General features: G+C 39.3%; 1 protein-coding gene across 1 annotated transcript in view; it reads right to left on the bottom strand.

Moving 5' to 3' along the window:
• FBN2 (fibrillin 2) overlaps positions 1-13,397 on the bottom strand; it is a 123,852-nt gene that overhangs the window by 69,454 nt on the left and 41,001 nt on the right. Inside the window, exons 12-17 of the mRNA XM_077171689.1 lie at positions 10,563-10,682; positions 9,875-10,000; positions 9,129-9,251; positions 7,984-8,106; positions 2,439-2,591; positions 1,619-1,672 (exon numbers count right to left, since the gene is read on the bottom strand). Of these exons, the coding sequence (XP_077027804.1) occupies positions 1,619-1,672; positions 2,439-2,591; positions 7,984-8,106; positions 9,129-9,251; positions 9,875-10,000; positions 10,563-10,682 (699 nt within the window). The remainder of the gene's footprint in view (positions 1-1,618; positions 1,673-2,438; positions 2,592-7,983; positions 8,107-9,128; positions 9,252-9,874; positions 10,001-10,562; positions 10,683-13,397) is intronic.

Below are 13,397 nucleotides of genomic sequence, written 5' to 3'. Positions count from 1 at the left end.
CGCCACTTCAGATTTGTATTTTCTTTAGAGCAAAGTGTATTCTGTAGCTCACTAAATACATCTGGATCTTGGGGACAAGCCACACAAGGAGTGACAGGAGCAGAAGCATGAAAATTGGCTGCAATGCTGCAGTACAAGAGGCACAGAGAACCCTGTGTTTGCTCTAGAAACCTGAACAAAAGAGGACTTCAGTTGAGACATGAATGATCTTCGTCATGCACTTGGTGGACAGCACAGTTGTTTCAATGTTTTAGTGAGAAACTGCATTTTCCACGTGTCCAAAAGGACACATGAACCACTCCACCAGGCTGCAGGCAAATTCTTATGGTAGGATGCTGCTTGTTGTAAGTATTACTGAATACTGACATTATTTCTCTGAGATTTAGAGATTCTTCACTGGACCCTATATAATTCACTGGAAAGCAAACTGAGAGAATTCATAAATTCCATGGATTTCACATCATTCATACAAGTTTACAGCATGTTAAGCAATGAAGAAAAAAAAAATGCAGATACTTATAAGTACTGAACAAAACCAGAATTTCTTTTATTTAAGTCCTAGTTTTAAAAGTTATTTAGGCTATTGCTAAATGTAATGATGGAAGCTCTTATTCTGTTTCTGCTGCACAGAACAGGAGCTTTAATGCTGACAAGGATAATTATTAACACATCAGATAAATACCTAGCAATAAATTTTATGTTCCTGTATCCTCCTATTCCTTCTTCAACCCATTTTACTTATCTGGCAGCTGCAGCGTGCTTTGCCCCTATTTCAGACCTGGCTCAGCCATTGTTTTTTAAAATCCCTGTCTCTGTGGCACTAGGAAAAGGATGTGGAGCTTTACAGTTCCCAATGCTAAATGCAAGTGGTCACTTTCAGGACTTTTTTTTCATAAGGATATGGTTTTTTCAGTTAAACTCCCTTCCAGTTTTTAACTCTACAGAGATACAGTCTGTCCATGGAAACAATCCATGAGTGAACATTGGATCTGGAGTGAAAAACTGCTCTATTACTATCCCAGCTGACTGAAAATCAACTGCAAATGCAAGTGACTCCTGGCAAATGAGAGAGAACTGTTTTATGCCTAATCTGAAAAAATATCTAGTCTGAAAACAAAATCATAGGTCAGAACTCTGAAACAGATTACTTATTTTTATTGAGAGGGTCAGGCAAAATCCACTGTTCTAGAGAGTTAATTCTACCCTTTCCTCTAGACAACATTCAAACATTGTAGTCTGAGAATTAAAATACTAAAATTAACATATTAATCTTGAAGTTAAAACTCCACTGTAGTATGTTATCAAAAAAAAACCAGTTCTGAGGTTTTTTTAAAAAAACTTTGAATCATTGTCCTGGGGTGACTTTATGATGCTGACAATTGTTAAATTGTTAATCAGCTGTTAAAATTTCAATGTAACAACATTTCAATGTTATCAACAAAATGTTGTTAAATAAACAATTTCATCCACTTTTCTTGAAAGAAATTTACCTCCTGAACTTCTTGGGGGAGGGGCCGCTTAAATTTGCCTTCTAGAAAAAAAACACTTCAGAAATTTCCTCCCAAAATTTGCCCTAAACCAGGACAATCGTATATATTAGAGAAAATATGCAACATACCTCTTCCATCAACAGTAATGCCTATTCCACTGCTACACAGGCCATGGAACTCAGCTGCTCAGTTGAGGTGGAGATGTTGGGGAAAAGAAAATGTTATTTCCAGTATTTCACCTTCTTTCATTCTAAAATAAACCCACATAATTTTTTTTTTCCCAAAGTAATTTTTCCACAATGTAACTCACAAAATGCCAATGTTCACATGAAATAACCATTTATAGATAATTTAGTTAAATCTATGTAAGGTAGCACTCCATCCTGAACTTTCATATATATATACAAAACCAGACTTAGATGACCAGAGTTAAAAACTCAGGTGATTTCTTTACAGTCTTGACATGACTGTCATCTCAAGTTACTGTTTTTAATCACACTGTCACTTTTACTTGTTTTTTTTTTTCTAAATAGTTTTCTGCTATACTATTAATACTAAATGTACTAAATGGAGATTCTGTCCAAGATGCAACACCTCAGCTCTGTAGTCAGGAGATTTTTTTTTTTTAATCTTTTTTTTTTTTAATCAATTCCCAGGTTTACTTAAAGAATTGATTCTTATAAAATGAAATACATATTTCTAGAAATAATATGGGCTGCTCTTTTAAGCTGGATTGACTGGAGCAGGAAATTTACAGATTCATTGGAGAATTCTGCTTATTCTCTTGCAAGAATTAATACTTATAGCAAACACTTAATTCAGGAACCCAAATTCACCCTGTTCCCTTTTCTTTAGGGCATGAAATAAACCAACAATGTGATTTCAACAAGATTTTTGTTTAAAGTCTGTATGTTCACTGTACCCCTTGAAGAAACAAAAAAAATTTACCAGAGTTTTTAGCAGGGCAGGGATGGCACGGCTCCCCAAAGCCATAGTCAGGGTTGGCACAGCAGCATTCAGACTTTGTCACAGCACCAGGGAAGGGACGGACACACAGCCCTTTCCTGATGCCCCCATAGCATGTGCTACGCATGTGAGTATCTAAAGAAAAGGACAGAGGAAGACGTAATTATTTCCTTAGGCTGAAAATTAAATGTATGCATACTATCCCAAAAGCTAAAGCCTCTTATTTTTGGTTAACAAAAAGGTCACACTGGCTACATCTGCACTGCCTTAATAATCTTGATGAGACCAAGGCCAATTCTCAGCGTGGCTGCCTCCTGGAGCTTTCCCCAAAGCACTTTCAAACCACCTAAACCAGGATATTGTGACTAAATTCAAAGGCATTCCAAAGGAGCCAGCAAAGGCGACCCACACCCCAAAGCAGCTCTGTAAATCCATCAACAAATATGCCAGTAAGAAACACAGAACAGCCTGGATCAGCATGTGGTGGCTGATTCCTCCCTTTGGGAAGTACCACAGGCATCTCTGACTTCCACAATGGGTCCTCAGGTAGGATAACCCACCAGCAGCACAGGGCTGGTAATATGGGATATTATATTGGGATATATATATATCCCAATATAATATCCCATATTACCCATAATATCCCAAAATAATATAAATATATATATTGGGATATATGTATTATATTATAATATGGGATATTGTACCAGCTACTGGAAGGAGGAGCATGGTCTCCAGCTGTGTTTACAAAATCATGAACAGAAGTGCAATTTCAGCAGATTGTTCAGACCAGCATTTACGTGACATGACCATCTTAATAGGTTTATACATAAACAGGCACCAGTGCTGGTTTAGCACAACCAGAGAGGCCCCAAAATCCAGCTGGGAAAAGCAATCTAGCAAATTTTACACACAGCTAGGCAGTGAGGGAAGCAGTGATACTGTCCAGACTATAAGAAACTTCAGGGGATTTGTGATTAAAAACACACTCTGGAAGTTAAACTGCCATCCTTGGGGACAGGCCTGGAAATGGTGGGCTGGATGAACCACCACTTGTCACACAAACAAAACACAGAACACCTGAAAGGTTCTTCAACCCCAAAAACCAGTCCAAAAATTAGACAGCAGAAAAATTACACAGGCCAACCACACATGTGTAAAACTCACCATGTACACACTGCCAATCTTACAGGTGATTTAATCACATAAATCAATTTGACAGCCTTGACCAGTAAGATGCAAGAAATGTCTTACAAGACATACCTCAATACTTACCTTTACAGGAATATTAATCTCCCATACTTATCCAAGAACTATGAGAATGTCTCTGAGACTGCTTTTTATACATTTGTTTGGGGTTTTGTTGTATTTTTCTGGGTTTTCTTTAAGCTTCAATGCTTTTTCCCATGTTTGCTTACAGGATAGTATTAGAGACCTCTGAACAAGCATGAGATTGGACAGTCCTTCTAAAAATGTGTAGCTGAGAACTGCAGGATACAGATAAACAGCCTTTACTTTTGACCCCTAAAATTCTACAGGAGCTGCAGGAATGCTCTTTGTTTCAGGTACATTTATGGACTAGAACAGAACACAGCTTTAATTTATGCTCCTTGACAGTCCCCCAGTAAAACCACCATGCACTGTGGCCTGGACACGAGCCTGAGTGGACTCAGAAACTGAAACGAGTTTGAGGGAATCCAGACAGCTCCTTGCTTGAAGTATGACCCCAAAACAACAAAGGAAAGTTGCATGAGAAGCTTTACACTGAATGTTGAATATCCAGGGCCAATCCAAATAAGAACTGGCAATTCCTTATGTGCTCTGTCGGCCCTTTGAGTGTTGTAAGCTGGCTCCTGTGTAACAGTACTGCCTGCACATAAATGTTTTCTCTTGCCTTTGCTGTCCCATGGAACAGATAGTTCTGGAGCACAGCTACATATGTCCTAGATTTTAAAGGTTTCTTTCCTTGCCAAGAATCTAGGTGAAGCCAGTACAACTCGCTTGCACTTGACATCAGGAAAAGATTATGATGCTTGAAAATAGCCGGGCACTTTTGCACAAGAAATCTCTGTTCACTTACTTTGCAAAATAATTAGAGGCATCACATCCTTTCCCTCCATCTCAGACAAGTCCAGTTGCTACCCTGACAAGTTCTGCCATGAACAAAGGGGGCAATAATCAATCACTGCCCTATCACAGAAGGGGAGGTTTCTCCCTAGTTATATGTCTGTGAGGAAATGGAGAAGCAAGTCAAGGGAAGGAAATGGCACCAAGGGAAACTGCAGAGGGACAGAAGACTGGGAGAGTGTGAAAAAAATACTCTGGAGGAAAGTCTTCAAAGATATGGAGTGTGGGAAGTAGCTGAAGGAAGCTACAGATGTACTGAGAAACTGCTCTGCACAAGAGAGCAAGTGCTCTCAGTGCACATCAGTGCTTTTAGAGAAGTGACACGGAGAACCTGGGGACAATCTCATGCCCAGTGACAGGAAAACAGTCTGATCTACACAGTCAGTGATTGTGTAGCCTGTGAAGGATGAAGAACCAAGCTGGCTCTCCCACAGCAGCTGTGTGACAGGGAGGATGTCCCCTTTGGGCTGTGCTACGAGCAAGAATGAGAAGGACGGGCTCTTTGTGGATGATTCAATTGCTGCAGGCACCCCACAAAGCTCAGGTTCTCTATTCCACAACAGTTCTGAGTCTGCATTTACTGATGACCCCGTGCTGCTCCCCATGTTTAGTTTGATCAGCCTTTGGCTACTCATTCCAGAGCACCAAGAATTTATTTTTTGCCCTGGATCAGAGAGGAGCATTGCTGCTGCTGTACCCATGTAACCCTTTATGGGACTCTCCACTCTGTCCCAAGGCATGGCACTTCTACACTCTTAAATTTGGCAGTGTAGCACTTCAATACCACAAAAATGATCATCACCACATTTGTGGTCAATATCAGGTGGAAAAGTGTCTGACCCACACTCAGGGAAAGTCACTGCACCCATCCAGGAGCCTTAGAAGGTCAAATCATGCTTATGACAAACACTTATCCATTTGGCTCTACAGAATTACCAGGGTAAAATAAAGTTTATTTAGTCTGTCCTGGATGGCTCTGGCTCTGGGCAGAGGTAATTAGAAGTGTCTCAGCAGAGAGCAAGCAATACTGTGTGAAGCTGGAGCCACAGCTCAGCACAAGTTCTGAGGTGATACATGCTCACACACAGAGCCAGCTGAGGTGTCCAAGCATGGAGCTGCAGCTGGAAGTACAGCCAAACCTAAAAAGCCTGCAAATATTCAAATATTGGAAGTTTGGCTCCAGGTATTTATCTAGCTGTTCCACGACTCTGTAACTGCTCCTTTTCCAAGCATTTGCTCCCCTTTGCTGTACCTTTTTCAAGCTTGTATAACATTTTGTGATTGACTCAGCCATACTTATAAATACTAAGTACAAGTATATAATACCAGCATTTCCTCTCTATGTGTACTCCCACCAGGATCAAGGTCATTATTCAGAAGTAAAACAGGGCTCAGAGAAAGAGGGGGCAGCCAGACTGTGGGCTCTCAGATTTTTTATTCCTTGCTGGTTACCAAGCAGACTTGTGGGAATGCTCTTACAAGATGTCCAATTTAAGTTATTAATTTTCAAACTACCAGTGATCATCTAGCAGCCAGAATGTCTGAAAAGTACTATTTAGGTCATGCAATATATGGAATCGAATAGCCAGACACAGAATTCCTGTAGTTAACACAGCATGTGGATTACATATAAACACACATGCACAATTCTGAACAGTGGACTGGCTTGGAAATTCTGCTCTCAAGTCATGTGTGAGGATATTTTGTTATGCAGTATTTGAAATTTGCTATGCTACTTTATGGCTGGAATAATTACATCATCTTTTTTTTTAATGAATTTTCCAACTAGATCATTATTCTGCTTTAAGATTTTTTGTCCTATGAAGGGAGCTTCCTGTTGAAAATGTAATCATTTATGGTAAGCCTTAAAGCTGTGCAACACGTAACTTCTAAATAAATGGTGTTCACAGATGATGGCCAACCTGTCAAGCCTTCTGCTGCTAGTACTGTGGCAACACATTAGGTAAATGAAAGCACAGAAAACTGAGTACTGTATTGATTCTTTGCAGCTGTATCACTGACAGGCGTAAAGATGAGGCCAACTTGGAACACAAAAAAGGTACTGAACAGCCTGTACTCAAATCTGGTTTTGTTGGTGTGCCACTGAGCAGTGAAATTCCAATATTTAAAACAGTACACCAGGCCTCTTCTCATTGTTTTACTTCTCAATGCTTTTCTCCAAACTTTTAATAAACCAGAAGAAAACAGCTCGGCTACCACACAGGAGGGAACACAACTTGCTTTTGTTGGTTCAATCTTCAGTACAGTTTTGCCTACTAGAACATTTAATTTACTTAAAACAACAAAATCTGTGCTCCAACTGAGAGACTGAGAATGTGTTTTAGCTTTTTTTGAGACTATGTTTTTAAGACAGCCTCAGTTTTTATCATGCATTTTTAAAGCTGAAGTGGTAACAGAAGGGGCTAGATTGTGCTGGCACTTGGTAGAAACACTTGTCCTAGATTTTGTTTTGAAGACTTTTGAACTTTAGCACCATCTGAAATGTTATTTGAAATGAGCTGGTAACAGCAACGTGAGGATTTAGGATGTCCCATCCCTTTGGCGTGAGAACCTCCAAAGCATTGTGATGCTGTTTTTCCTTTATCTGGAAAAATGCTGATAAGACAAAGGCAGATGCAACATCCATGAGTCCATCAGCAACAACAGCCATTAACTGTTAATTAACAATTAATAAATATGATTCTTGTAGAGTCTCTGTTCACTAACATGCCTGATGACAGACATATGCAGGAGCTGGGGAAGGAGGAATTTCAGGGATATAAAATTGATGTTCTGAGACACACAGGGAAAAGACTGTGGATTAAATTAAGGAACTTTGCAAAGTACACACAGTGTCATAACTCTCAGAAATCCCTGTCAAATATTTATTCCTCTCCTCCCTCCCCATTAGCAATCAGCAGAGAACAAGGAATTGAATACTTCTTGCCCTCTATACTTTTTTAATTCATCAGCTTGAAAATTATCCACTTTTTGTCCCACGAGCTCCCTGAAGATATGCTAGAGCTCCCAGCAGAGCTTAGTGAAGAATCTCTCAAATTCCAACCAGTACCAATTGAGAGGATAAGAGGCTGATTACATGGCAAAATACTACTTTTCATCAGACTAGAAAGGGTATGTCTCAAAACCAAAAGAAGATGCCAGGCAGAGCAGGCACTTCAAGCTTACTTTTATATGAGTAACAGGTAAACAAGAGGTACTGCCTCATTGGAGAGAGAAAATTAATTTCTTGTCTTTTAACAATAGGATTATGGGGTTGCATCTTGTTTGTGGTTTGATATCAACATTGTTTAGAAGGAAATAATTTGATGCATTCGATAATTAATTAACCTGATAATTCCACTTGTTTTTCTATGAAGAGAAAAGAATAAATCTGACTTACCTACACACACACGACCATCAACTCCAACAACCAAGCCAGGAGGACAATCACACCGAAATGAGCCTTCAGTATTTATACAATGGCCATTCATGCAAATTCCTGATGTCTGGCATTCATCAATATCTAAGAGGAGGCAAGACACTCCAGCAATCAATCTGTTTTTAAGCAAGGTTACAGCTAATAGTTTCAGAACATTATCAAATTACTTTATGATAACAGATAACAATATCTTTGTTTTATTTCTAATAAAAATTTAATCTTGGAATAATCAAAATTCCAGCTGCACAAACAAAACATCCCCAAAACATGCAGAAGAACTTTAGGATTAGAAGTACTTCATATTCCACATTAAGCAAAATCAATGACAAATCTTCCCCTTTGTCCAGCTCGTATTTCAATTTTTCTTTAAAGTATGGCTAAAGAGCACTAGACATAAAATATCCTTATGATGGTTAATTTTAATTTCGAAGAACTTTTAAGTGGTCATCAATTTCTAAGCACAACTGCATGTTATTAAGAAAAGCACAACTAGTAGAAATGGTTAAAATTCAAATCAGAAGACTAACAATTTAGATTATTTGCTAGAAGTGGCTTAAGTCCAAACATACCTCTGTGGGCAGCAACAAGTATTTTCAATTAGTTTGCTGAAACTGAAGCTAAATCAGACTGTATTCTTAAAATGTTTAATAGAAGTTTTTAGTGATTGCACTTTAAGAAGTTTACAATGCTGCATGACCCGTAAAATGACTCAAGTGCTAAGCACCCTGAATTATTAGAAAAATGATGTGGAAAATATGTGTGTGTGGGTGGGGCTTATCAATGTAGAATCTCTCTAACACCTTAAATTTACCATACTGCTGCTCACTTTACCATTTCACAAAGGGCCTGAATATTTTGATGCATTTACAATGCTCCAAGACTTTTCAGAAGCTAATTTGTTGATCATTGTGGCTTTCCTAACACTATTAAGTACTTCTTTCAGTAAATTAAGGATCTGTTTCCAGGCAGCTAAAGAAATCTACTTTAGTGAGTAGCAAGGTGTTATATGGCTTTGAATCAATCCATGTTAGCAGACTGCCATTCCTGCAGGGATGAGCAGACAGTGAAAGCCATTTTCCATCAACATCCCCCCAGATTTCACATACCAGTACAGTAACGTCCATCTGGAGCCAGGACAAATCCTGGTTTACAGATGCATTTAAAACTCCCATCCTCATTTATGCACATCCCATTCAAGCACATGTTTGTGGCGGCACACTCATCGTGGTCTACAAAACATTGCGAAGAAAATTGCTTTTAGTTTCTCACCCTCCAGAGGACAACACAGTGAAAATGATCAGTCAGGACTGATGTGGCATATTTCTTCCCTTGAGGATCAATTTCTGATCATAACTCTGATAAAGAATTTTTACTCCACAGAAAAAGCAGCAATTTTTCATGTGGTGATCTGTTGCTTTGCATATTTCAGCAGGCTGCATATGAAAGGACAGGGTGTGCCTTTCTTTCATACATGAGAGGATAAAAAGCTTCCATCGCCTGAGAGAATTAAGCTTGTTGTTTATCTAGCAAGTTTTTTCCTTCACGCTGTACAGCCCAATTTAAAACCAGGTATTTTCTTCAGCAATGCTGATTTATGGATCATTTGCTGTGAAGCTTTATGGAAAAACATTATTATTAGGACTCTTGAGTAGAGGTGCAGCTTGAAAAACAAAAGTCACCTCAAATTTTCTTTGAGATCATATGGTTCTGTGTACTAACTATTTGAATTAAAGGCCTCTAAGTTCACGGTATTTCAAAAAAGTAATCTTCAGTGATCCTCACCTGTAGTATGAAGCACAATTTCTAGAACCACCAAGCTAATGCCTGCCCCATTCTTCAGAAGGGCCCTTACCCACACAGTTTCTTCCGTTTGCAGTCAGTTCAAACCCAGCGTTGCAAATGCACTGGAAGCTTCCCTCAGTGTTCACACACCTCCCATTTTTACAAAGAACGCCATTCTGAACACACTCATCGATATCTAAGGGGAGGAAAAAACAAACCAAGCCAAACAAACAAAACCCTGCACAAACAGAGAACTACAGTTAAGATAAAAATGCATTCAGAGGCAATTAGTGCTTTGAAAAATACTGTCACATCACTTAAACGTTACCTAGAAAAAAGTTCAAAAGTAAGTTAGGAATTTTGTCTCCTTGCATCAGGGAAAAATAATATTTTTACAGACATGTACAGCAAATGCTACGTGTTGTGATGCTTTGCAATTTCTTCATGAATACTTTTAAAATATGATGAATACTTTCATCTGCATGCATACACAAAAAAGCACCTGTCATTCAATTTTTACTCTTTTATTTTTTAGAACTCCTGTCTGGGAAATTCCCCAGACAGATATTCCAGAGAAATGGATAAACATTAAAAGACAGCAACAAAACAAATGAGGTGGCAGCCCAAATCTAGAACCGATTCAACATTGGGATTTACTGAAATTGCACTCCTATCTTTCAAATTCAAATTCAAATGGAGTTCTGATGCAAGGGGTCAGGACATCTGCAATGCCAGCAGACATGGAGCAGTTCTCTTACCAATGCAGGCTTGCTTGGTGGGAGTTCTCTGGAAACCTGCGTGGCACTTGCAGTAATAGGAACCAGGTGTGTTGACACAGTCCCCATTGGAGCAGGGGTTTGATGTGCACTCATCAACATCTGCTGGCAGCACAGAGAAGCATTAATGACTTCACAAAGTCTACAACTTTTTTTTTTTTTGCCCCCCCCAACTCTGGAAGCTTCTGAGTGAAAAAGACGGTAACCACCAGCCAAATGCTAATTACTAAAGCCTGTTCTTGGTGCAAAATCACTGCTTTGCCAGGAACACGGGGCTGCTCCTGGTTCAGCTAGGCAGGCATTTGTAAGAGGTGAAGTGGCGCTGCATCATTTGTAAGCATCTTAAGGGACAACAGAAAAACAAAAAAATCTTCTTGAGGATTTTGAGACCTGATGATTGCCTTAGTGGTTGATTTAATATAACCCAGTTTCGTTTAAATCAATGGCCATTTATGCTCCTTCATGAGAAAAAACAACACTAATCAAAACAGGCACTTCAAATTGAGAGCAAACCACGGCATCCAAAGCCCACCCCTACTATTTTACAGGTTTGCTGTAAAAAACTGAGGAGGGGCTGCACACCAGCAGGAGGGATTCTTAATGAGACCACAGTCTATGCACCACATCTCAAATATTTATGCTCCACTGCACCCTCAACCCCAGTCCTTGCACTGAGTAATGCCAGATTTAACCTAACTCTTTTCTATAATGTACCTTGCTCTCCTTTCCAAAAGTTTTGGGTATTTGGGTGCAACCAAACACATTTTAACCAACTGAAATGTCCGAAATAACTCTCATTTGACATGGGGCTCTGAAAATTTCAACAGTTCTTTTTCAAGAGCCCTTTCCCAGATTTGATATCCAGTAGTTACCACTGAGTCAGAGGTGTCTTTGGTCACAACAGCTGTTCCCAGATCTAAAATAACAATTGTTCTTCTGCAAACCCTCCAGAACCCTGTAATCCACTGGAGCAGAGTGGGTGTATCCCACTGGTAGGGCAGGACTGCTGGATCAGTCCCCACAGCAGCTCCTAAAGGATGACCTAAGCAGCTGCTCTCTGTTAGAGCTCAATTTACAGGTGACAAATGGATCCCTTGATGAAATCCCCCATTTCTTTATCAGCAACTTTTGCTAATTTGACTTTTTCCACCAGCTAGGCCCTTCACTTTATTTACAATGCACTTGTAATTACTCATCTCTTCACTTAGGCAGGCTTTTAACACCACAAACCCAGTGGTGATTTGCAAGAGTTTCTGGCATCTGGCTGAAAGCTGCAGTAAGAAACTCTGAAGCTGATCAGTTCCTAACAATGATGATTTTCCCATGCATTTTGCAGTGCGTGCTTCCAGAAATACCAGGAAAACCCCAGGGCAATTTTCGTGATCATTTCCACTCACTCCTTATCAAATCTGGTTCTAGAGCTCAGCTCATAACATCTTGAGAATACTGGCATGCAACAAGAAATTGAAATCATAAGGATGGTTATGTGTACTTTCTAGAAAGTGCTGTTCCACGAATAACTTCTAAAATCACTATAAAAGATGGCAAAAGGTCTGTTTTGTTCTAATTTAATAATAAATAAGACCCCATATTTAACAGGAATTACTGAGTTAATGAACACACAAAGTTTAAATCCAGAGCGTCACTGTACAAAAAGAATCTGTGTTTACACAGATATAATCACTGATATAATTGCCTGGTTTACAGCACTCATGGTGCCCAGATACATTCTGTGTAAACAGCTAAATGAATAAAGGAAGAGCAAGTGGAAGAATCAAACACCTCCCCTCACAAGTAATTAGGTCATTGACATTTGCACATCCACTGATCACTGCAGTGAAATTGAGGGGAGATAAAGAAAAGAGGAATTCGGGGTGTTAAACACAGAGGTATTTAACCATGATTTTTTACATGCCAGTCTGTGTCACTGTAGTAGTTCCCTGCCCTCAAGTTTCTCTGCCATGCCTGGGTGTTGGGATGCTCTTTGTCAGAAGTGAGGTGATTTTTCACCAGAGGTGATTTTTTCTCAGTGCTCAGCTGATTTAGGAGGGGGTCAAGGAGGATTAAACACCACCCCTTCAGAACAAAGTCCTCAGCTACCAACAGAACATCAAACTCTGAATCACATCTCGACAATAAATTTTTGGTAAAGTGCCCTAATTCAAATGAATTTACTGTATTTATATTTTGCCTTATGATAAGGGAGCACAGAGGGAACTTATAAATACTTGACACAGCGCTCATCTGTTTTATTCAGTTTTCCTGAAGAGGATGACATTTAGGACCTTCTCTATTACAGGCTCCAACCTGCTTCAAAAAAAGCCTATGTTCATGGTCCAAAGGATCTGTCTGTAAGTTTATAAGCTCTACAGCAGGAATGCAGAGGTTCTCTATCAAACAGCTGACTTAAGCTTCGAAAATCCTTCCAAAGCCATGTGCATCCTTCATGCACATGACTTCCACATGAAATATGCATCTTAAGCTGGTCTTATTTTTATATGCTCTTGATAACTGAGGGAAATGGCAAATGTATGTTAATAGAAAGGAGTTGTTGGCTTTGATTTTGCATTGAAAGCATGCATATTCCAGCAGTATAAACAGGAAACATTTAAGACAGAGATATTTAACCCATTTATTCTGTCTCCCAGCATACCCCCTTTCAAGGTCAAATGTTTTGTTTTTCAGGACTTGCCTCACACACATCTCCACTTTTCAGTTTTTCATCTCTTAACAATTGTCAGAATTCTCTCAGGCACAGCAGGAAATTTCCAAAACCCCCCTTAAAAGACTTACTGCAATGAGTCGGGAGACAAATTA

Source organism: Agelaius phoeniceus, chromosome Z, assembly GCF_051311805.1.
Source record: "Agelaius phoeniceus isolate bAgePho1 chromosome Z, bAgePho1.hap1, whole genome shotgun sequence".
NCBI classification, from domain to species: domain Eukaryota; kingdom Metazoa; phylum Chordata; class Aves; order Passeriformes; family Icteridae; genus Agelaius; species Agelaius phoeniceus.
This window is presented reverse-complemented; position numbering and strand designations above follow the sequence as displayed.